Below are 26,539 nucleotides of genomic sequence, written 5' to 3' on the forward strand. Positions count from 1 at the left end.
GACAGCAAGGACAGATTCAGAGAAACCTGAGAAGAGTTATATAAATTGATGCAGAGTGAAATGAACAGAACGAGAACAATTTATACATTAAAAATAATATTGTAAAGATAAGCAACTCTGAAAGACTTGGGAATTCTGATCAGTACACTGACAAATCACATTGGCAGAGAACCAAAGATAGAGCACACTCTTGACAGAGAAGTTAAAGACTTGATGTAGAAGAAGACGTAATTTTGGACATGACCAATGCAGGAATTTCTTTTGCTTGACTGTACATATATGTGTCTGTGTATTTGTTAAAAAGGTTTTGTTTGTCCTCTCTGCAAAATTGGGAGTAGGAAAGGTGGGAGGGAGAGAAAATAAATGTCTATTGGAAAAAAAAGGTGGGGGGGGGGGGAGGAATATGCATGTAATGGAAAAAGGAAGTGATCAGGATACCTCTGACCAACTGATAGTCTACCCCCCAACCCAGCTGATGCAATTATTGAATGTAAGGTTCAAATAATAAGGTATTTGAGTATTAAAGTATTTAGGTTATAATAATAAGGTTTTAAGGCATTAAATGAAGTGCCAAAGCTATCTATATTTAGTTACCTCTTTGAGAAGTGTGAAAAACTTATTCAATCACTTGATGAAATTTTAGGTTGGAAAATCATCCCTAGTTAAACAAGATGTACTATCTAGGGAGTCAGATGAAGAAATGGAAAGCTCTGAAAAATGTAAGCTTTTTGAGGAGAGAAGAGAACATGGCCTTTGACTGGCAAATATTCTTCAGCCTCTGAGGGGACAGAGAGTCTTATCTCCTCCTCTCTTCCCTCAATAGCCAGGACTCCTTTTAGCAGACACCAGTCCCCCAGTAGGAAACAGCACCCCCAACAGGGAACAGGCCCAGTAAGCCAAGGCAAAACCAGAGGATCTCTTTGAGTTAAGGGACACTTAGCCCTATCTGGAGATGAAATGCAAAGATAAACTTTCACAAGGAGTCTGGCTGAAAGACTCTCCCAGCAGAGACTCTATATCTAGGAGACCAATATGAAGATAACGTGAAAGAAGAAAAGACTTAGGACCCAAAAGTCTGAATGGCCTAAGCCATGTGTATTTAGTATATGTGTGTATACATATATATATATATATGTGTGTATATATATATATATGTATACACACATATACTATATAATATATACTATATACATAGTATATAATATAGCATATTCTATGTGTATACCTATTCTTGCTACTGAACATAACTGCATTTATGGGAGAGCATGCCCCATGTTTATTGAAAAAATAATTTATTGCTACTGTAATTACCATGTTATCTCAGTAAATGACTTTTTAAACATTAATTGAGTGTTCTGACTGACTGTTAAAGGTATTAAAGGTAAGTAGAGACTTGTGAGCTATAGTTTGAGAAGTATAGAATCACAAGGTACTTTGAACTTGGGATAGTCATCCTCCTGGGAAGCCCAAGTGTGAGTGTGAGTTGGGGTGGGTGCAATAGTCCAGCATGAATGTTACATGTGTTTCATCAGCTCGTCTCCAGAACCAAGACTATTCATTGCAACTGAACTGAGTTCAACATTTTAGTGTCATTTTAATTTACATTATTATAGCCTTTGTGTCTATTGTTCTCTTGGTTTCATTTTCTTCATTCCACATTGGAACTGGAAGGAATGTTAGAGAGCATCTTGTCCCACCCCCCCCTTTATTTTACAGATGAGGAAATTTAGACCCAGAGTGAGCAGGTATCTTTCCCAAGGTCATACTAGTAGTCAACAACACAATGCGAAGTCCACAGCCTCACATCTCAAACCCCTCTACAATCTGCCTCCCACCTCTATTTCCAGGCTTATTTTATATTCTTCTTCTTCATATACTCTCTATCCCAGCCAGAATGTTTTCCATATATGGCATTCAATCTCCCATTTCTTTGTTTTTATACAGTCTTTACGTCTGAAAGCTAGGAGACACCATTGCTAGAATATCAGACAAGGCATCTGGAAGATAAGTACGTGAATCTTGCTTCGGATTCTCTCTAGCTGGATGACTTTGCTATGGACAAGTGACTTACCCTCCCTCAACTTCAATTCCTTATTTCCAAAATGGGGATAATAATACCATCTATCTTGTAGGGTTGTGGTGAGGATCAAATGAGATGAACATAAAGCACATTGAAACCTTAAAACTCCATATAAATTCTAGCTATTTATTTTCATTATTAGTATGTTAGTGTTGCTGCTGCTGCTGCTGTTATATCTCCCAAGTAGGGGATAAACTCCACGAGAGCAGGGACTATTTGGATTTTGTCTTTTTATCCACAGAACCTAGCACAGTATATGGCACATAGTATGCGCTTAATAAATGTTTGTTAAATTAAGTTATATCACTTCATACAATTCTTCCCACATTTTACTGAATTCCTTAATATTCATTTTTTGTGGTAATGGAACTAGTAAGGAGAGTCCTATATCTACCTTTTGAGGAACATATCTGAAGCTAGAGCTCTTCCAGTGAAATATGTGCCATCCCTGGAGCTGGACCCTTCCAGTAACACATTTGCACTGGCCCTTTCTGATGGGGTCCTCAATAAAAAGGTATGCCTTCCCTCTCTCCCATCAAAGAAGATGGGGGAAAGGACTTCATTAAAGAGGACTGGCTTCTGAGTGGCAAGAGCTGCCAATTCAGGGGACTTTTAAGGAGTAAGATAACTTCCATTCTCATTCTTCTCCCTTCCTTCTGAATACACACCTTGAGACTCTGAAAACTCACCCTTGGAGATGCTCACACGTCACTCCAAAAGCATGTGCTAGTTGAGGTGACAATGAGATTGGATCTCAAGGCTCTAACTGACTCTTTTGCTTTATGTTTCTTTCAGTGAGGAAAGGTGACCAAACAGTAATCATGATCTCCAGTGCTCACCAAGAGGTCCAGATCACTGGCAGCATAAGTTGCTCCCTACAGCTACTGCAATGTTACTTGGAGTTGAAGATGACCAAGAGGAACCATAATCTAGAATGCCAAATGCTATGGACCTTGAGAGAATTGCTCAGACAGTACAGAGGTGAGGTAAAATAAAATGATTGTTCAGTAGTCACATTAAATTTTTCATGCTTTGATGTTTGCAATGTCAATTTCCCATGAAAATATAATAGGCATTATTAGTTGTTGATTCATGCTTTGTTTTTGTCAAAATGCATGCTTATGAGCCTTCTGTGTTCTAAGCTTTTTCCTTTTGTGGTAGAGAAAATAAAAAGTTTTCCTATACCTGATCTACTTTGTACACTGACTACTTTTCTTTTTATATGTATTTTTTTCTCTCCAACTACATGTAAAAACAATTTTGGACATTTATTTTTTTTTAATTTTTGAGTTCCAAATTCTCTCCCTCCCTGAGACAGTAAGCAATTTGATATAGATCATACATATGCAATCATGTAAAACGTATTTCTATATTAACACTGACTAACTTTTTATTCATCTCACTTGAAGAAATCCTAGACATAAGTCAAATTTACGTTTTATTTAAGTGATTGTTCCCACAATTCTGTTTTGGGGTAGGGTACAAAGAGACAGAGAAAATGGGGGGAGGGGGGAGTCTAACCCTTTTTTCTAGAACTAAAACCATTCAGTGGAAGTCTAAAGCCCCTTTATGGAAATTGCCCTTGTCCTTTGGGCCAGAGGATTTGCTGTTCCATTGTGATGCAATAATATTCTATTACATTCATATACCACAATTTGTTCAGCTATTTCCCAATCAATGAGAACTTGCTTTGTTTGCGGTTCTTTGCTACCCCAGAACGTACCATTATGAATATTTTGTTTTAGTCTTTGATCTCCTTGGGGGTATAAAACCAGAAGTGAAATCCCTTCAGACGTCAAAGGAGATGAATAGTTTAGTAACTTTTCTTGTATAATTCCAAATCAAATTCCAGAATGTTTGGACCAATTTTGCTTGTAGGATATTGAAGCACAAGAAATATGGGTAATAGCATAGTTGTATCCAAACTGTTAGATGGTGCACTGGATAGTGCCTGGGATCAGAAAGACTTGAGTTCTAAATCCAGCCGCAGACACTTTACTAGCTGTATGATACTGGGCAAGTCTCTTAACCCTGTTTGCCTCAGTTTTATCATCTGTAAAATGAGCTGGAGAAAGAAATGCTAAATCACTACAGTATCTTTGTCAAGAAAACCCCAAATGGGGTTACAAAGGGTCAGACACAACTGAACAACAGTCATCTAAACTGGCTATTACAGTGTAGTCATTGAAAAGAGAGTTTCATGAGAAGCAAGAACCAGATGAGACACTTGGCAGTGGTGCATTTCCTTCATATTTGTATATCAGGGAGAAACAGTGTTCACCTCTCTCTTCTCTCTGTCTCTCTCTGTCTCTCTCTGTCTCTGTCTCTGTCTGTCTGTCTGTCTGTCTCTCTCTCTCTCTCTCCTTCACATAAACACACACACACACAGAGTTGGTTTGTCAACCTACTACGTTGTCATTGTGCTCCAAAGTCTGAAAACAGATCACTCCATCAGGGGAGTTTGTCAGTGATGACCCATGTTCTAAATTCAGCCCAGAGATACACATGACTGCACCAGCAGAGACCATTGCCCTGCTCCCTTCGAAGTATACAATATTGGAGACATAGGATCATAATAGTAGGGGAAAGCTACAGAAGCTCTCCTGTCATTTCTTGGAGAAGAATCTAACTAAAATGATTACAAATACTAGATATCCCATGAAAGCTGAAAAGTTAACTTAAAACAAAAAACAATTAAGACATTATCGCAGATCAGAAGACTGTAGCATCTCTACTTTCTTCCTTTAGCCTTCGGTAGGTTATTCAGAATCCTTAACCTGAACATTTAGGAAGCACTCAAAAGATGTAAAAGTCAACTGGACTCTAAGAATAGAGGGAGATCAGTTGAGTATGGTTCAGAAGGGTCTATTTTGAGCTTACTCCTGCATCCTCACCACTTATGGGTTTGGGAACCAAAGCTTTTCAACACCTATCACTAAAGAGATTTATTTCAATTTGATTTGATAAATAATATTAACTACTTATTATGTGCAGGGCACTGCGGATAGGTGCTGAAGATACAAAAAAAAAAAAAATTCAGTCTCTACTCTCCAAAAGCTTACATTCTAAAAGGGAGAGAGGGGTAGCTCCGGGAAATATAAAATGTACATAGATTAGCTTCTCCTCCTTCTTTGGTGCTCTGGACAAGGTAGGAATTCTCTGGGTCAGTTAGAAATTTGCCTTAACCCAAGTTCTTTTACTCTCCCTGGCCCAGCTTTACCTCTTTTGTGGCAGCAGCAATGGAGAATCAGAAAGAGGAAAGGGGAAAGGGAAAGGAATAACCATTTATATAGCACCTACTTTGTGCCAGGAATTGAGGTAATCGCTATGCAAATATTATGTTATCCTCACAACAATCCTGCAAGGTAGACGCTGTCATTATCCCCATTTTATAGTTAAGGAACCAGAGACAAATATAGAGATTAGTGATAAATTTCTTTCAATTAAGGCAGAGTCAAACCAATGCCTGATTTTAAGAACTACTCGGAAATCTGGGTTTTAAGTAATTGAGCTTATACTCTCAACTTTTAATATGAACTCCAAAAAGCAGAGGAGAGAATAACATTTGAGAAGCCAGTATGATGCCTGTAGGCTATAAAAAAGGCTAATTGTTATAATGGGGTGGCTGATTAAATCTCCAGAGACCTAGAGGGTAGGGAGGAAACTGTACATGTCCTCAATGACAGTTGCAGAATATTAAATTAGCACAGCAAAGGAACAACATGTTTCAAGAAACAACCCAGACCAAACTTTATTAGTCCTGTGAGTCATGTGCCCTGTATCGGTTCCAAGGGAAGGTGGGAGAATTGTTAGATGCCTTCCAGAAAAGGGACAAGAGTTTTACTCTCAAGGAGTGTAAGAGTTGTCCTAATCAGAGAGGTAATGTGGAGTAATGGAAAATAGCTTTCATCAAAGCCAAGAAGACCAAGGGTTTTGTCCTTCCTCTAATATATATACAAGATATGTGACTTCAGACAAGTTGGGTTCTATAGGCAATGCTTAGATTATAAATTGAAGAAAGAGTGAAGACAGAGTTTAATTACATGGGAGCTCCCTTTACTAATGAAATCGTAGGTTTAATACCTATGCATATTGCTATAATCATGTAATTTTTGTTTTCTTTATTATTTTTATTGATTTCTGAATGTCAAAAGATTCTTGCATCAAGCTTGGACATTTTCAATAAGCTGTCTCAAAATATTTTTTTAAAAGAGTGTAAGAGTTACAGAAAATACATTCTATATTTGCTCTCAGGTTAAATAAAACCTAGTCTATGTTTTATGTCTTTATAGTCTGAGCAAAGATAAGTGAGATGAGGACCCTTCTAGTAAAAGCAAAACGAATCAGATTCTGATATTCTCTAAAACCTAACGCAATGTTAATATATATCAAGATAGCACTATTTGGAGGGATCAAGAAAAGCTTCATGGAAGAAATGTCCTCTCCCATCATTCTGCTATCTTATAAGATGAGAATGCTATCTCCAGAGACAAAACCTGAATCTCTTTCACAAAAACAGAATGTGGATTTTTTAAAAAGTCAGTGACTCAAGGAACATCCTGGAAAGCTTGGGAAGAAAGGAGAAGCTAGTCATCCCAATTTGGCATTCTTTACAATCAAAAATGGCCACATCTTCCCACAACCATCTAAATTTCCAAAAACTGAAGGCATTCCTCCTAGTTCCATGGGAAGGAACATGCAAAACAGCACTGAAATGCCCCTGCCCATATAACAGATCCAAAACACTGGACCTGTCAGAGATTTAGTGGTATTACATAATACTTTCAAAACTTACATTTTTGTGGAAGTTTCCAGACAAAACATTAGTTCCCTGGATCTAATGTTTCCATCTTCAGAGAAGATGGTTTTCTTCCATACCTTTGAGAAGCAAAGCCACTTGTTAAACAATATGATTCACACACTCTGTAACTTGTAGTCTGATCGATAATTGTGGCTAGATTTGGATTTGTTATTGGTCAGTCATTTTTTCAACGATGTCCAACTCTCCATGACCCCATTTGGGATTTTCTTGGCAAAGATACTGGAGTGGTTTGCCTTTCCTCCTCCAGCTCATTTGACAGATGAGGAAGCTGAGGTAAACAAGGTTAAGTGATTTCCCCAGAGTCACGCAGATAGTAAGTGTCTGAGGGGAGATTTGAACTCAGGTCTTCCTGACTCCAGGCCCAGTTCTCTACCCACTATGCCATCATGATGCTCCTCTGTTTCTTTTCCTAATCACATCTTCTGAAGAGTATCATGCTTAGACCCAGTTCAGCCACTGAGATTAGCTCACTTATTTTTATTGCATATTATTACCAGTGGATGCCACTGTCTCTTCTTGCTCTTAGCCTTCTGTAGCCATGGTTGTTTTTACAGAAGTAAGACTCTCCATCTGAAATTCCACTTAAAATACCAGAGGGCCATGATTTGGTATATTCAATTCAAGTCATTTTCTATAAATGTCACATGGCAGTGTATAGGCTGTTATGATGTCCTTTGCTGACATTAAACTAATTACATCATGTCACCCAAGGAGCCCTAGGATTTTTCTCCTACTTGACTACTTCCTGAAATAGATCAAATTACAAGATTATCCTGTCACTCGTAGCTGGACAGTTTGAGCTGTAGACATAACCCTGCAGACTGACTCAGGATCCCCTGATTTGGTCTGGTTTTCTATCTATAATTTTGGTCCTTCCAACATGTATTTGTTTCCCCATCTCTGGAAGGGGTTCTTCACCAGCGTTGTATGAACTTGCTTATTTGTTTTAATATAATTGTTTTCTTTTGTAATCAAGTATTTTAAAACATTATTCAGAGAAGGGGTCCATAGGCTACACCAGACTGTCAAAGGGGTCCATGACATGAAAGAGATGTCTCCAAAGCCCACACTCTAAGGAGACAGAATTTACCAGGTTGCTGATTTGCTTTCACTCAAACTGACACAAAGAATGCATAGGTTCTCTATATCTTCTGTTTTAGCAGCAACTAGAAAGTCACAGGGTACTGGAGGTTGGGAAAATAAAGAAGTCTCAGGGTTATGATTTAAGCCAACCTTTAAGACTAGGGTCTGATACCACCACCTGTTACTACCCCTCTGGCCTTCACCTAGTATATACTTCTCACTCTCACCCAGAAAAGGGCAGCTAGGTAGCAGGCAGATAGAGTGCCCAGTCGGGAGGACCTCTGAGTTCAAATCCAGCCTCAGACATTTACTAGTGGTGTGACCACTAGTCACTTAACCCTGTTTGCCTCATTTCCTCATCTGTAAAATTAATTGGAGAAGGAAATGCCAAATCACTCCAGTTATCTTTGCCAACAAAGGACGTCGTGAAGAGTTGGACGTGACTGAATAACAACTAACCCAGTGTTGGGTATAAACCACTTTCCCTGATATCACTGTTTATGTATGTTATCTGTGTATGTATATAAGAAGGATGTACTAGGTATCTGTGTGTGTATCATTTTACCTAATGCCATTGTTATAATGGGGTCCTACATGGATCTATGGTCTATTATAATCAATCTTAGATTATTTTCTTCCCCTTCGGTGAAGGTGAAGGTGCTAGTAGCAGACAATTTCATTTTTTTCATTCTTTCTATTTATATTGTTATAGTCATATATTTTGCTGCTTCTTACTCTGTGTCAGTTCATAAGTCTTTCTAAGATTATTTTTTTTAAAGACTAGTTTGCCCTATCTCAGGCAAGCTGGGAAGTACAGACAAGAAGCAACTTTTCTCTGACCCCACCATTTCTCATCAGGGAGACAGAATCATTTCTGACTTGGCCCCATTCACCTCTTCCTTAGACAGCCTGGTTCCTCTCGAGGGCTCACCATATTGGTGCTAGACTTAGAATATTCAATCACTTTTAGCCCACTGCAGCTCAGAACTCACCAGCCTCAACCTCCCCATTAGCAAATTTATAGGTTTATACTACCACACTCATCTTCTCAGTATCACCCTTACTGATTAAAAGTTTTCCCTATAGATAGGAACATATTCTGCCACACCTTTAAACCACAGCTTACGCCCACAAAAAAGGCTCCCATAATGAGAATGTATATCTTTAGTTCTCCCCAAAACACAAAACAGAATCAAATGTGGAATTAAAATGTTGTGGGAACTTCTGGGTGAGATAAAAATGTGAAAGGATACAGTCAGCCTAATTCCCCCAACAAGCACCCCATCAATGATTTAAAAGGGAACTAGAAGAAACAATAAGAAAACCTAAAGAAAAATACCAGTAAGCACTTCCATCCAGTCTAAGACTTCAGAGGTAAAGGGCAGAAATCTGGAGGCATTCTAAGCAAAGACGGGAATAGGGGAGGACACTGGCAGGTCACTGTACAGGAAGACAAGACAGTGGAACATTTGGGAACCCTCCAAGGAGCTCAAAGTCAGCAGTTCTCTTAGCACCACAGAAGAAAAGGCCAGCCCTACAGACCCAGTTAAGTTCCAAGGGAGAGAGAATGTAAACACCACCCATTTCACTGTTCTTACCTGTGGCTGATTTCTGTTGGAAATCTATCACTGAATTAACAAAAGTGAAAGTAAAAGAGGGCAGCGTACATAGCTGTGTATGGACAGAAACCAGAGGGTCTTGAAGAACTTTCTGACAATCCAGCTGAAGGCGGGAGGGGCTCCATCCCCCCAGACCCCATTGCAGTGATCATGGAATCATGACCTCAGTTTTTCTTACTTCAGGAAATCCAAGCTATCAGAGATAAAATTTTGGAGAAGGGTAGGAATGGAATGAATTAAGTAAAATTCCCTCATGTTGATTCCTCACATCTGCTTGGTTGCAAGCACTCCACTTGCCTTTCCCCTCCGAAACCCTTACCTAACCACTAGCCCAAAGGGTATTCTGATAGGGAATTGTGTATTGAAAGAGATTAACAAGTATTCAAGGAAGGAGATAAACCTCCCACAGGCTAAATTTTACCAGAAGGGAAAGCCTATGGAGAGAGACCTTAATTGTGTGGGTGTGTTCGTCCTTCGTTGCCAAAGAAGACCATGCCATTGGAGAAATGATGACATGACTTGCACTTGATTTTGTTTTGAGTGAAGGAGGGCTGTGCTGATCACCAGCCTCACTTCTCCTCCTGAGCCATCTGAATCCAGTGATCGTATTCATCAGGAGGACTGGAGATGACCCAGGATGAGGCAATTGGGGTTAAGTGACTTGCCCAAAGCTCACATATCTAGTGAGTGTCAAGGGTCTGAGGTGAGATTTGAACTCAGGTCCTTCTGACTCCTACTCTGGTGCTGTATCCACTGCACCACCTAGCTGCCCCAAAGAGAGAGACCTACCTGACTCGGGGCTGGGGGTAGGGATGAAACCATCTTGACTCTTGCTGTATTTTCAGCATAAGCATTTAAACCACAGAAATGAGTAATCCTGCAAATCAGGGTTTGATTTATTGTTTTGTCCATTTCTAGACTCAAGAAAGTGATAGAGTAAGTGTTAAAAATGCAGATTAAAATTAAGAGTATCCTGTCTACTTTTTAAATGAGAACCAGTCATTAAACATTTACCAGCACTCTCTAGCCAGACTGGTTCTTTTGGATTAATCTACTGAGAGTGAATTTCATGAATTGAGGGGATTAACTCTTTGTTAGGTCCTTTTGAGGGTCCACACTGTCAAGATAGGAGATTTGCATCTCTGTGCCAGAGAGTTAAGGAAAGAAGAGGCAGATTTGGCCCACAAAGGAAAAATACCATGCTTATCCTGTTCCCATTTAGAGACAGAGTAGGGTGGGTGTTCATTATCTGAAAGATAAAGGGAATTCTAGATTGACTGCCTAATACTGATCACCTGAACAAGCCCCCATCCCCTGGAGCACAGCCTGCTTCAGAGAAGTTGGAGCTAAGCATTTGGAGGGTGCGCCTCCTAGATGGAAGCAGTTTCTTGCAGTGGGCCTTCCCTCTTTGGTTCTTGTTCAGGATTGGGAAGATATGTTTTTAAAGTTTCTAGGAAGGATATGCTCCCAGATGTTTAGCAGACTGGAACGATACTTCATCTCTAGTGGCCCGCTGTGAAAGGGATTTTTTGTTGTTAGGTCATTTTCAGTCGCATCTGACTTCATGACCCCATCTGGGGGTTTTCTTGGCCAAGATACTATAATGGTTTGCCATTTCCTTCTCTGGCTCATTTTACAGATGAGGAACTGAGGCAAACAGGGTTAAGTGACTTGCCCAGGGTCACACAGCTAGCAAGTGTCTAAAGCCAAATTTGAATTCAGGAAGATGAATCTTTCTGACTTCAGGCCTGGCGCTCTAGCCACTGTGTCACCTAGCTGCCCCTGTGAAATGGTAGAGAGACAGAAAGACTTGTCTAAGAAGGAATTATGAATTTGGTCATTAAAACATGGGCTTGATAAGAAAGAAATTGATAAGCTCTTTTATATCCTAATTATATATTTTATATTCTTCTTCTGGAATACCAGAAGAAGGAAGAGGCAATAGGGCCTTCAGCCCTACCATCTTCAGCCTCCACCACTTCCCATGGACCCTGAATTTATTTAATTTAAAGATTATCAGGGGTGGGGTCAAGCTCTCCATTGATTCTTGACATCAGAAGAAAAGAGTATAAGATACCCTAGGCCTAGGTGATGGTTTGTTTTTTTTTTTTTTAATGGAAGGTAAGGTTCAGATCTTTACGGATCTTCTGGACACAAGGAATCATGTAGCCATCATCCCTGGAGATCCTATTCAGGTTGAACATGAAACCCCTATGGAGGGGGATCTTTAGAGGGAGATACCATATGGAGAATAAAAATGGTTGTTGAATCCAAGATACTTCCAAAGGACTTGTGAAGAAAAAGGCTATCCACAATCAGAGAAAGAACAGATCAAGTATGAATACAGATCATAACATACTATTTTTCACTTTTTTCATTTCTTTTTCATTTTGGTCTGTGTCTTTCACAAAATGATTAATATGGAAATATGTTTTGCAAGATTGCACATGTATAACCTATATACAATTGCTTCTCATCTGCTCCTGGCTGCTGTCCTACTCACAAGTTTCACTATGAATTTCACCAATTAATGGCTTGACCACACCACAGCTGTTCTGACTTCAAGATATGGTTATAGTTTTAACTGTGACTTCCGTTTTTTTTTCTTTTGTTGGCAGTATGCCTCACATAATATCCTCTTCGGGTAATTTATTTGTTAACTTAGAATTATCTCTGGACACGAAATATGGCTTCAGTCCTAGTGGGATCATGCTAAAGAATGTTTTCTGCGTTGTTTGTACCGCCCAGACCTTGGGTCCTGAGAGACTGATTAAGCTACATGGTTTTAATCATCTAAAGTAGAGGTATAGTTTTTAGTCATGGAGATCTAGAATGGTGATACACTAAATGCTCTAAGGCCTGCTTTGGGAAGAATCTTATGTAAATTGATATGAAGAAAGGAGGATAATTCTGGATTTCACAAATTGTTTATATCTATCCAAAGCTTGTGGGCTAAAAAGAAAAATACTCCAAGCAGCCAGAAAGAATTCAAATACCAAGAAACCAGAGTCAAGATCACACAAGACCATTCTGTAACTAGTAGAAAGAAGAAAATATCTTGGGATACAATATTCCAAAAAGACTCAAAACCAAAAATAACATATCCTGAAAAGTATCTCCCTATAGCAGGGATGTAAATCTTTAATAGAAAAGAGAACTTTAAAGAATTCCTGATTAAAAGATCAGAGCTGTCCACACTCAGAGAAAGAAATATGGAAGTCATTCACAAAATGTAGCAGATCATGTTTGTGTATGTGTATGTGTTTGTGTATCATGTTTTGATTTGTTATATGATTTCTTTCATTTATTTTAGTCTGACTACATAGCATGACTATAGTGAAAATATACTCAGTAGGAAAGTATATGTAGAACCTATACAGAATTGTATGCAGTCGTGGGGAGGGAGGGGGGTAGTGGGGGGGTAGGTGGGGGGGGGAATAAAATCTCAATTGTATGGCAGTGATTGTTAAACATCAAAAAATAATAATAAAAAAAATCAGAGCTGGGGAGAACCTCTGATACTTAATCACAGGAGACAAAGAAATCTAGGGAGGTAATTCCATTTGAGTCATTGGAACATACTAAATCATAATCAAGTGCTTACATTCTAATAGGGGGAGAAGACACACGTTTTCCTTCAGTTTTATTATCTTCAAGAGTCATAGAGAGTAAAGAAAGACAAATACAGGGAAAGGGATTTTTTTTTCTTCCTAATTTTGTTCGGGTTGAGAGGAAAGAAAATGGAGGGAGAAAAGGAGTACATTAGAGAATAAAACGAGAAATTTAGAGTCTTTGGCACCATTGACAACATGCTAGAGCATATAAAATTATAAACAAATTCAGAAAAGAAGAAATGCTAAACATTCTTTACTGGTCACAATAGAAATAATCATCAATAAAAGGCATTTGAAAAATTCAAGTAGAAAGACTAAGTAATTAATCTTGAAGAAAATATGGGCAAAAGAACAAATTATAAGAATGATATTATCAGCAAAAATAACTACAAAAATGAGACATTTCAAAACATTTGGGAAGTAGTCCATGCAGCTTTTAGGGGAAAACTCATATCTAAACATATTCATCAATAAAAAAGAAAAACACATCAATGAATTGCACAAACAAGTTAAAAAAAAACTATAAAATCACAAAATTCTCACTAAATATAAAAATTGCCCGAAAACCAAAGATACAAAACTGAAAAATAAATAAGCATTTAATTAAAAAAACTAGGACTTGATTTTTTTGGGGGAGGGGAGTGAAAAGGGAGGGAGTAACAAAACAAATAACCATTAAGGTATTTTTTAAAAGAGAAAAAAAAATTGCCAACATCAAAAACAAGAAAATGAAAATGCATAACAAATTAAGAGGGAAAACATAAGCCATTATTCACCACTGGACTTGTTGGCTCAGAATACCTTGTCTACAAATGGTGCTACCAAAATTAGTCCTCTCTTGGGAGGTTCTACCTTGGAACATGTCATGGCTCTCAAAAACCATGGACTTAAATCCAACTGAAATACAGAGACAATAAGAGATCACAGCTCTCAGATGATATATGTTTCTATTAAGGCTCATCTCCCTTTATAGAAGAAGTTAGCAACCTGACAGTGAAATGTTAGTTATCATGGCTATAATGAAACAAGCAAAAAGTTCTATGTAAAATAAAATATTCATAGTAGCACTTTTTATATTAGCAAAAGAACTGCAAATAAAATAGGTGCTCTTCTATTTGACTGAACAGATTGTAATTTAACTGGACAAATTGTAATTTTGTTCCATTAACATATTGGAAGATTTTTGTCCTATAAGGAGCAAAAAATATAAAGAATTAAGAGAAAGATAGGAAGATATCCTGAATGAATGACAAGGAAACAAAAGCAAGAAAATAACATAGCCATTGTTACAATAACATTAAAAGTGAAAAGAAAAAAGAACTCAGTGATCAGAATTGGTTCCAGATGTTTGATATTTGAATACAATATAATTTTTTCAATAAAAAAGTAGGACTATGAATGCAGAATGTTAGTTGTAATCATTGCATCAGTACGGTTTGCTCCATTTTTTTTCTCTTATAAGGAAGAACAAAGCGGAAGGAATTAGCAGATTATTGAGAAGTGGTTTTGCCCTTAAAAACAAACTATATTAAATAAAATATTATTTCTTTTAAATGATGACCTCCTAAGAGAAATAGTTTCAAGAAATGACACATTCAAGTCATCTCTTTCCACTCTCACCACTGGGAATTACAACATCAAAACCTTATTTTAGAATTGACTTCTATCACTTCCCGTTTATGACTTAATCCAACTGGTGTGACAAGAATACATTCTGTTCCAGGCACAAACCTCAGCTCCAGGACACCCTCAAGTCTTTGCCAGGCCCTACCTGTCATTGCATGAGGGATGTTAGTGATCATAACCCTCTGGCTTTGCATTCTGATTCCTGTCTCTGGGTTCTGCATTTCCTTCACTAAGTCTTCAATCTGAAAGACAGAACAGAGGGAGGTCAAAAGATGAATCCCAACAAAGCATATCTTGTCTGTTTCCTCAGATTTTAAATTTTTTAAAATTATGTATATTTTATTAAAACCAGAAGAAAAAGAAACCTGATTCTAGATATTTGGCATACTAATATGGATATTCTATTTGTACAATGCCAGATATCCAGAATCAAGTTTCTTTTATTTCTGGCTTTAATAAAACATAAATAAAAGTATTTGTAATTTTTTTTTCCTCATCTAGCTTATCTGGTCCTCAGATGACAGACATCATCTGTCACTTGAGTCACACTTGAAGATTTTCCAATTTGGGAGGACCTCTCAAAGCATGCACTCTACTGACATAAGCGTAGAGAACCCAGGGTTACCCTTCACATAATAAGGCATTGGAGCAGGACTTTAGTGAGTTTCTTTTCAGTTAATCGGCAAGTATTTATTAAACACCTATTATGTTCCAGGCACTGTGCTAGGCACTGGGGACAGAAATGCTAAGAACAAAACAACCTCTACTCTCAAGAAACTCATATTGTAAGAGGGGAGACAACAAAGATATCTATATATAAATATCTATAGATATTTATATATCTATATAGAGATATATAAAGATATAGATATAAATACAAAATAAATACAAAGAAATAAGTACAAAGTAATTAATAATTGTAATAACAGTTAGCATTTATTTAGGTTGACAAAGCATCTTTCACATATTAACTCACTTGATCCTCAGAACAACTCTGGGAGGCAGGTGCTATTATTATCCCCATTTTACAGATGAAGAAACTAAGTCTAAGAGAAGTTAAAGAACTTGCCCTCCATCACACAGCTGGTATCAGAGGCAGGAGTTGAGCTCAAGTCTGCACAGAATGACCTAGTGGCTAATTATACAATACAATGTCGCTTGGGAGGAGGATACCGTTGGTGAGATCAAGAAAGGCTTTGTGTAGCCAGTGACGTTTGAGAGGCATCTTGAAAGAAGAGGTGTTCTATAAGGCAGAGAGGTCAGAAGAGAGTGCATTCCGAAAGTTTCAACTTTTAAAAGTTTTAGCTAAAGTCCCACTGTCTGCAAGGAGCTTTTCCAGACCTCCTTTAAATCTTAGTGCCTTCCTCAGAGATCATTTTCAATTTATCCTTTATCTATCTTGTTAGCACATAGTTGTTTGCATTGTATCCCCCATCAAACTATAAATAAGTTCCCTGAGAACAAAGACTGGAGTTTTGAGGGGTTTTTGCCTTTCTTCATGTCCTCAGCACTTAGAATAATGCCTAGAACACAGTAGGCACTTAATAAATGCTTCTTGACTTGATGTAACTTAACCAAATATCAAGGCATGTCTATAGTGAGTCCCTAAATAGGAGAAAATTTCATAAAAAGAAGGAAAGTAATTTTTGTACAACTGAATCAGTTAGCTTAGCAGTAGCTCAGCAATAGACTCAGAGTTCTGAATTTGTTTTATAGGAGGTCTAAGTGCATTAGATGGCATTGGAGCCTTGTTCTAGCAATAGATGCTTTTTGACAGCAGTCAGCTGGAAGTGTGAATATGGAAAAGAGTCTGCTCCTGTAGGGGAGGGAGTGTAGGAGATATGTGATGGTTCAAAGGTCTTATAACTGTAGCAAAATGCTGAACAGGAAAGCTCTGATCAGCTGTGTCCTCATAATCCTCCTGATGAAGTTACAGTAGCTAAGGGACAGATAACAGAGACAATGAGATATAAAGGTGCGTACCCTTTTCAAACTTTAAGGAGCTATATTTTCAAGCTTCCAAAAACTCTAGATTCAGAGGCGCACATTTGCACATAAAAGGGCCAAGAGTATTAGCTGGGGGTTGAGACTTGAAAATTTGGGCGGGGGTGGGGTAAAGTTGACCTTTCTAACATTTGATCTTCAGAGAGAATTTAAGAGCCAATTATGGAGAAGGACACAGCTGTTAAGAGTTCATTGTCACCTTTTCCCTCGAAATTCTTGGATTTTTCAGGGTGATGCTGGGGGAAGAGGAATTTTTCTTGTCATCTCATCAGCAATGTCATTTTGCTGCAGAAACACATGGAGGAATCCAACTTTGAAACTGAGCAGATGTCCATTCCAAAAGAGCCTGGGGCCAGTGCCATGCTCCTCTTGGAGGAGACAATGCTCTGAGTCAAGACTGAGAAAGCAGAATTATGGAGGCTCCTATTTCCCCCAGGACAATTGTTCCAAGGCTTTCTAGAAAAGTGGATAGTAGCGCTCTTGATCAGAAGGCCATGGTGTCTATGGTGTAACAGCACCAAGCAGAATCTGCAAGCCAAAAGTCAGTGAAAGTAGAGCAAGGACTTCACAATCCTGAAACATCAGAGGTGTAAGTTGTTTCTCCTTACTTGTGATTTGGCTACAGATGTGCCTCTCTACTTGCGAATTCTACGTGTGGCTACTGTATGTGGATGCTGTATATATTTGTGGAGCAATGCAACCCAGATTTATCAATTAATTAATCAATAATATTTATTAAACACCTACCCTGTGCCAGGCACTGGGGATACAGATTAATAAAATGAAACAATCTCTATTCTCAAGGACTTGCATTCTATTGGGAGACCCAACATGTGTTTATAGGACTATGTGTGTAGTGTTAAAACACACACACAAAATAAATAAAAGGTAGCTAGTAGGGCAACTAGGTGGAGAAATGGATGGAGTGCTAGTCTTGGAATCAGGAAGACTAATTTTCATGAGTTCAAATTTAACCTCAGACTCTTACTAGCTATGTGATCCTGGGCAAGTCACTTAACCATGCTTGCCTCAGTTTCCTCATCTGTAAAATGACCTGGAGAAGGAAAAGTCAAACCACTTTAGTATCTTGGCCAAGAAAACCTCAAATGGGATCATGAAGAGTCAGACAGGATTGAAACAACTGAACAACATCCAAAGTAGATGAGGGGAAGGTCAGGGAAGGAAGGCTTCATGTAGGTATTTTGTAAGGCAAAGGTTGAACAGGGAGTGTTCTAGGGATAGGGAACAGCCACTGCAAAGGCATGGAAATGATAGGTGGCATATTATGTTTGAGGAACACGTGACAGTTTAAAGACTGACTTGAATAGATCATAGAGTTTGGAAAGGATATTTTCTTTGGGTAGTGCCAAATATTCAGATTCAAGTTTCTTTTATTTGTGGCTTTAACAAAACACACTTTTAAAAAATAAGCCTAAAATGATAGACAGGGAATGTTTAGTTAATAATAAATTCTTATATTTTTATATAACATTTTAACGTTTGCAAAGTTCTTTACATACATTATCTCATTAGATCATCATAACCCAATGAGGCAGATGCCACTACTAACATTTTTGGGGTTGATGTTGTTGTGCCTGACTCTTTGAGACCCCATTTGGGGTTTTCTTGGCCAAGATATTGGAGTGGTTTATCATTTTCTTCTCCAGATCATCAGATGAGGAAACTGAGGCAAACAGGGCAAAGTGACTTGCCCAGGGTTACACAACTAGTAAGTATCTGAGACCAGATCTGAACTCAAGAAAATGAGTCATCTTAACTCCAGGAGCAGTACTCGATGCACTATGGTGCCACCCTCATTTTACAGATGAGGAAATTGAAGCTCAGAGAAGTTGTTACTTGTTATTTTCATTGGCAACCCTGAGAAAGTCAAGAGTTTATAAACTGTTAGATTACGCCCTTAGGATCTTCATCTATCAAATGAGGGAGAAGTCTCTGAAGGGACAATCTCTAATGTCCCTTTCAGCTCTAAATTTATTATCTTAAGATGCTGAGGATAGGATTTATTATTTGGGTCTCTGGAACCAAATCAAGTACCATACTGGAGATGATACACTGTAACTGGAATTATACCACTGTAACTGGATGTGTAAACAAATGCTAGCAAAGACATCCCTTCTGTCTCAGTCTCATCACTTTCTGGATAACAGCTACAGACAGTTAGCTAATATGTAAACAGACACTCTTGGCTTCCAGACAGGTCCCATTGGATCCTAATTTAGGAATGTGTTTTGTTTTCATCAAAGCCTTGGGATGGGGGTGGGGGGAGAGAAGGGAAAGTAGGGGAGTTGGAACAGAGAACTATTCATTTAGTTCCATTTAAAACTGTTGTTCCTTGGCTTTCCTCAATGGCAGGGTCTGGCCGACTTTCAGGCCACTAGGTCAATGATACAACCTCACGGAAGAGGCAAAATGCTAATACTCATAGGGGAGAGTAGGCTAGGAGGTAGCACCAGCTGCTAGTCTAAGATATGATGTCACAGAAGTTTCACTAGTTCCTTACTGCCAAGAGATGCTCGTCTATTTGGCATTTAAAGTCCTTCACAAATTGGCTCCAAATGATCTTTCTGGGCTGATAATGTATTATCCCCCCTCACATGCCCTACTTCCTGTCCATCCAAACTGCTTTTTCTATTGTTTATCCATGCCATCTTCTTCCTTTTTGCATGGTCTACCCCATATGCCTGGAATGCTTTCCCTTCTCACTTCTGCCTCTTGGATCCCCTAACTGCCTTCAAAGCTAAGCTTAAGTGTGACCTTCTACACTTCCTTCCCCAGTGATCAGTGCCCCCACCACCGAAATTGTTTTGTATTTAGTTGTTGTTGTTTTAACTCTGAAAATAACTTTTCTTACAATTGTTTGGGGAGTCTCAGGGGAAGCTGTGACTAAGAATTTGGTCACCATAGGAAAAAGGTTTCAAGTGGTTGACCCTCCCCTCATTTCTCTGGGACTAGAGAAGATGATGAGTGGGGATGGTAGTGAGGGAGGAAGGAAGCAACCAGGACCATCTCTGTTTGACACATGGGTAGTTTATATTGCTATAGATACAGATATAGATATATTTACTTATCTGTGTACATGCTGTTTCTAATTAGTAATCTTCTTGAAGTCATAGACTATTTGATTTTTGCCTTTGTGTCCCAAGCACCTGGTACATATTAGATGCTTTACAAAATCCTGTTGAAAACACAAAATACATTCCTACCAAGAAGGGCCAACTGTTCAGCCTCCTCATTGAGCAGAGAAGTCTTTTTAAAAATACTAAGGCAGGTGGGGTAGGGGGAGGAGTAGATGGCACAGTGGATAGAGTATGGGCCCTGGAGTCAGGGGCACCCGAGTTCAAATCTGCCCCTCAGACACCTACTAGCTCTGTGACCCTGGACAAATAACCTCAACTGCCTTCAAAAAACAAACAACCACTAAGGTAACTTGTCACCTGTAATCTGGACAAGTTTCCTAGCCATCATATACATGTGTGTGTGTGTATGTATTGTAGGAAGTGGATAGGTCATAGGACTGAACTGGAAGGGACCTTAAGATCCATCAAGTCCAATCCCTTCATGTTACAAATGAGGAAACTGAGGCCCAGAAGGTAAAGTGTGACCCAAAGTCACACAAGTTATAAATGTCAAAGCCAGCATTTGAACCAAGGTTTTCTAACTCCAAATTTATTTCTTTTTCCACACCATGAAATCCACAGCACCATGCATCTTCCACATCTATCTTCCCTGCTCATTATACACTTTAGATGTCCAGGTAAAAAAAAAAATAATTAACCCACAATTTTCTGTTCCTATGGGAAGAGGATAGTTAATAGGGATGCAGGGAGATGCACCTGCTTTCTGACTTAGGCTCTTGAGTTCATTTTTTTTTCTTTCCAAAGGAAAAAATGACACTTATTAAAGATTCCTATAAACTTAAAAATAATCTTCCTGACGATCATGTGGAAACAATTAAAGAACCTTTTGAAAATATATTAAGTTAGCTTTCCTTTTCAGCATTTGTGCAACACAGGGAAGAGCGTGGGAGAGAAGTGGGTAGCATGGAAATATTTAAGAGAACCCGCCCATAAGGGCTCTAATAGATTTTTCTATGACTTTATTCTGGAAATGCGATTTAGGATCCCAAAAGTCAAGGTGAATCAAGGTCACAGAATCTCAAAGGTTGGGAAGCACCTGCAAGGCAATCTAGATCATCTGTTTTCAAATAGAAACACACCTGGAATCACAGGTAAATAAGAATCTACCTTATTTATTAAGACCCCTCCCCCCAGAAGGAAATTTTACAGCCTTCTACAGTACAGAATTTTACACTTCACCTTTCCAGAAACTAACAACCCTCATTATCAAGGAAATTTTCCTTGCATTTTATGAATCTCTTTTCTTCACTGGATCCCGCCTATGAAGATGGAAGACTTGATACCCTAATCTAAGCATTAATTCCAATGTACATAATGTTGGAGAGAGAGAATACCCTATTCAACTCTTGCTAAAGTGTTAAGTTACCTATATACATTTTTCTGAAGGTGTGAATAAATAACACTTAGATTAGCCCTCAGGATGGCCCCACCTGACAGGGATTCAGGATATGTTATTTAAGCTTAAAAAGGAATCCAGTTTTTCTCTCAGAGCATCTGTACCTAATATGCTAAACTTCTGAGGTTTGAAATGTCTGGAAGTGAGTGTAAACTCAAGTTAAGTAAAAGGACAATCGAAAGGTATCTTGCTGCTTTCAATGAGTTTTAATCACCAGACCTGAATAAATTAAATTGTACAGTAATGAAAAACTGGCAGATGTAATTACTGAGCTATTATTGGTCATCTCTGAAAGATGCTGGGAGAAAATGAAAGGATTGTAAAGGTCAAATAATGTCTCAGTTTAAAAAAAATAGAAGCTTGATTTGGCAATAATACATCAATGACCTTGACTTCTGTTCTTGGCAAAATTCTAGCACATAAAACTTCATGAGTAACAGGCCACACTAAACTATTCTCATGTCCTTTTCTGACAGTTATCATTATAGTAGATCATTGGAATGCTAAAAAAAACAGAATATGTTTAGGTTTTAGCAAAGTACTTGATGAATTCTTTAATTCTATGTGATGGTAAGATGGAGAGATATGGGCTAGGTGATAGTAGAGATAGGTACATTTGGAAGTGGTCAAATGATTGGTTGCAAAGAATAATTATTCAGGTGTTAATGTCAACTTTGAGGATACTCTCTAATAGAGCTTCCCATAAATCTGTCCAACATTTTTATTAATGACATGGATGAAAGCCCTGATGGAATGCTTGTCAAATTTGCAGGTGACATTGAACTTAGAGAAATGACTACATAGTAGAATCTATATTTATGAAAGATTTTCACAAGCTAGAGCAGTACTGAATGGAATAAGCTGAAATATAACAAGAACAAATTTAAGTTCTGTACCTGTGTTCTACAAAACAACTTCACAAACAAAGATCAAGGCAAACATGACTAGACAGAAACTCTTATGAAAAAGATCTAAGGGATTTAGTGGATTTCAGGCTCAAAATGAGTCAACAGTGTAATATGGCAGTCCCCAAAAGCTAATGTTATTCTGAGATACATTAAGAGAGGCACAGCGTACAGTGTAGAAGAGTTGATCTTTGACTACCCACTCAGTCCAATAAATTAACTTGTCAGTAGCTTCGTCACAGAATCTGGTAGTCCATCACCTATAATCATAGTGCCAAAAAAGAATGGACAGATACAAATGTATGCAGACTACCACGCTTTGAGCAAAAAGAACTAAAGCGAACCAGGGCATCATCACACTGGTTCAATGCTATGCTGTGGAAAGGTAGGCAATGTTTATCAGCATTGAATTTAAATTGGGTATACAATCAGATTACTATGGGAGAGGAAGGAAAGGAGACTACTTTTTTATCCCCAGCTGATTATATGCTCCAAGGTAGAGGCATATTAATGCACCATTGGCAGACCTGTGAATTGGTTAAGCCTTTCTAGATAACACTTTGGAACTTAAATAATTAAACTGATTCTGTGTCTTTTTTTGATTGGTCCTACTTACAGTTAACTGTAACTGCCTTTCTTGAACTTAGTTCAGAAATTTAGCTGTGTTGTAATGAGTTAAATTTAGAAATCCAATTGTGTTCATCATTGTTCTGTTCTTGTGTCAAGGAAATCTCTTATCTTTGAAGGAGGCAGGTGGACACCAGGCAGTCTGGTCTAGTATCTTTACACTACCAAGCTATCCTTTGAGGATAACCAAGTCTAATTTGTTATCCAAAAAAGTCTGGTTTGCTATCTCTTCCTTGAAGATGCAGCTGGACTCTAACAATTACCATTTCTTAGTCACAGAAGAGAAGTCACAGCCCTCATTCCTAATTTCCATCCATTACGTTTTATTCCATCTATGATGCTAGCCTTCCTGTTTTCTGTACTTCCCAAATCTATATAAGAGAGTTGTCCCTCTCATTCTGGGTGTTATCTTTGCTGGGGAAGCTGAGAACCTATTTACTGGTAAATTAGCACTTTTCTAATAAATTGATTATGCTCAGAACTTTGTGCCTCAGCCTACCTTAATTTTAAATGTCACAGAACCATGCTCCAAAAGATACTTGACTAGACATACCCTTTGACTCAGTTATAACACTACTAAGCCTATAACCCCAAAGAGCTATAAGAAGGAAAAAATGCCCAGAATTACTAATATGTGCTTACCCTGTGATCCAGTGATAGCAAAATCACTAATAGTAAAACCACTATTAGGTCTGTACTGCAAAGAGATCAAAGAAAAAGAAAAAGCACCTATATGGACAAAAATATTTATACCAGCTCTTTTTGTGGTGGCAAAGTCCTGGAAACCAAGAGAGTGTCCGTCAATTGGGGAATAGATAAACACATTATGGCATATGAATATGATGGCACACTATTGTGTTATAAGAATTATGAAGAGGACAGTTTCAGAGAAACCTAGGAAGGCTTATATGAACTGATGCAGAGCATAGTGAGCAAAACCAGGAGAACAATTTATACTATAACAATAGGAAATGTAACTAAAAAACTTGGAAAGACTCTGATTAATGTCATGGCCAGCCAATATACCAAAGGATTCATATTGAAACATGCTTCTGACAGAGAAGCAGTGGACTAAGGTTTCAGATACAACTTTTTTTTTTTTTTGTACATGGACAACTGGGGGAAATTCTTTATTGGAGTATGCATATTTGTTAGAAGGGTTTAAATTTTCTTTTTTGTTTTTGTTCTATTGAAAGTAACAATGAGAGGAAAAGAATATAAATTCTTCTTAATTGAAAAAAGTATAAAAATTAAAATTAAAGTTGTTTCTTTGCTTTACAAGCATCATTTGCCATTGAAAAGTTAGGTAAGCTCTGTAAGAAAAAAAAAGAGCTTAGGAAACAAGGACAGAAACCAGGTAGTAGGAGAACAAATAGGATTATACCATGCCCAGAATCATAGCTTATCAAAGTATTTCAAAAGAATCGATCTATAAAATGAGAATTTAAGAATCTCAGGTTTTTAAGGGACTCCAAAAGATAACTAGACCAATTTTTCCTCATATAGGAATCACCTCTACAACATTCCAAACAAGTGGTCATCCAGTCATCATTGAAAGGCTTCCAGTGAGGGGGAAATCACAACTTCTAAAGCAGCTGTTCCATTTTTAGGCAGCTCTAATTACTAGGAAGATTTTCTTTACATAGTACATAGGCAGATTTAGCCTTTCTATAACTCCCAACTATAGCCCCTTGTTCTGCCTTCTGTGGCCAAGCATTCTAAGTCTAATCCATCTACCATGTGACAGTTTTTTAATAAATCATTGACAGCTAACCTGTGCCTATTAGAATTAAAAGCAGGAGTCTTAATATTTAGTTTGGGATTTCCATATAAGGAGAGGATGATGATCTTGAGTCTCAGCTGGGAGGTGGGGTTGGGGAAGGAAATTTTCAATTAGGATGAAATAGAACAAAGATAATAGACACACATGTAAAGCCATCAAAAAAATGGTTTTAAATTTTTGGCTGGTACTGGTTTCTGTCTGCATTGAAGATACTAAAATATATGATGTAAAAATCTCTGAGATATAATAGACTGGTCTCTATGCTTCATTGATGAATCCCCTACATTCACTAACCAAGATAGGTTCCTGAGTTTTTTGGAGTAGCTGGACATATTTTCTGACTGTTTGGAGGGCTGGGACTCCATCACCAATCCGAAGCAAGGGGCTATGTGTATCACAGAGGATTCAGCTAATATTGTTCCCAAAGATAAGCCTAAGAAGATGGACAACATTCACAGATAAAGCCACAGGGAGGGGGGAGGTGGAGAAAAGGTGGATTAATGCCTAATCCCCTTCAAGTCTTCCCACTCCAGTTTTCTTAAACCCCTCTCTAACAGACGCTTGAACAAAACGAGGCCAAGCATAACACTTCCTCCATTCAGTGGGACTCAGCAAACCCCACACATACAGCTGTTTAGTTTTCTGGGTTGTTTAGTCCCACAAACCTTTGTAATTCAAGAGAAACAGTATAGAAAGCCACTATGAACACAAGAGAATATATATATGTATGTATATATATATATATATATACATACATATATATATACAGATTCAAATATGACCAATGCCCCTATGAAATATCTCATTACAATAGTCTATACAAGGTATTGCAAACCAAAAAAAAAAAACAACTTTCAGATATTGTATTTCAGCTCAGGGAACAACCAGTTTCAGTAGAGAATACATTTGGTAGCCAAGTGTCTATTACACAAGGAGGGAAAAACCTAGACCAGATACAGATCTGCCGAGATGCTCTCTAATCCCCAGTTTTCTCATCCTACAGGTTGTTTTCATCTACACACTGCTCTAAACAAGAGCTCTATGTGTTTTGATCTTAACGTATACCCAGTCAGTTTGGAAACCTAAATAGCTTTTTCTTTAAACAAACACATACATCATTTCACAATACATTTACCAAGAATCATTAGTGGTAACAATTAAAAATAAATGCCTTTTTCACTGGGACTGTACCTGTTCCTCACTTTTATCCCCCTCCCACAACTTCTAAACCTATAGGTTTTGGCTCCTAACAAAGACTTGGTTTTACTCCCCATCTATTTCCCACCAGGTTACCTTTCTGAGGAATGCCATTCTTGGCCTGTACTGCTGGCCTTGATGTTTGATTGTCATCCTGGAAACTGAGCAGTCTCAGAATCAGTTAAATAAGTGATGGTGTGTTGGTTAAAAATAAATTTAAAAGACCAAAAATTTTTAGAAGATAAGAAAACTTGTGGTCTAGGGATAAGGAGAGGTAATGATAAGAAATGGAGTGGTAAACGGTGCTGGCTGCTGCTGCTGCTGCTGCTACGATTTAGTCTGGCTCTGCAAGCTGCTTGAAAAGCAGCTGTGGAATAAGGCACTCTCACCCAATCAGCAAGTGGTTCTGTGTTCATTAGCATGCGCTGTACTTATGCCATTTGACCACAAGGGGGAGGGCGTGCACCCAACCAAGACTACATGAGCAAGCCAGTGAGGTAATGAGGCAGCTGAGCATACAAGAGGATTTGTAGAAGGCGGTGCACATCTTGAACAGATAAAGATAACGCTAACACACTACTTCAGTGCCTCATTCACCGACAGATGCTGTCAAATATACAAATGA

The 26,539-nt window shown here is 38.2% G+C and overlaps 1 protein-coding gene across 1 annotated transcript in view; it reads right to left on the reverse strand.

Moving 5' to 3' along the window:
* The window catches only part of RGS9 (regulator of G protein signaling 9), a 98,632-nt gene extending 72,386 nt beyond the window's left edge, over nucleotides 1–26,246 (reverse strand). The window contains exons 1-2 of the mRNA XM_072645491.1: nucleotides 26,011–26,246; nucleotides 14,990–15,086 (exon numbers count right to left, since the gene is read on the reverse strand). Coding sequence (XP_072501592.1) covers nucleotides 14,990–15,086; nucleotides 26,011–26,067 — 154 coding nt within the window. The 5' untranslated portion in view covers nucleotides 26,068–26,246. The remainder of the gene's footprint in view (nucleotides 1–14,989; nucleotides 15,087–26,010) is intronic.
* Between the last annotated feature and the right edge of the window lie 293 nt (nucleotides 26,247–26,539).

The sequence above is a fragment of the Notamacropus eugenii genome, chromosome 2 (genome assembly GCF_028372415.1).
Source record: "Notamacropus eugenii isolate mMacEug1 chromosome 2, mMacEug1.pri_v2, whole genome shotgun sequence".
In the NCBI taxonomy this organism is placed as follows: domain Eukaryota; kingdom Metazoa; phylum Chordata; class Mammalia; order Diprotodontia; family Macropodidae; genus Notamacropus; species Notamacropus eugenii.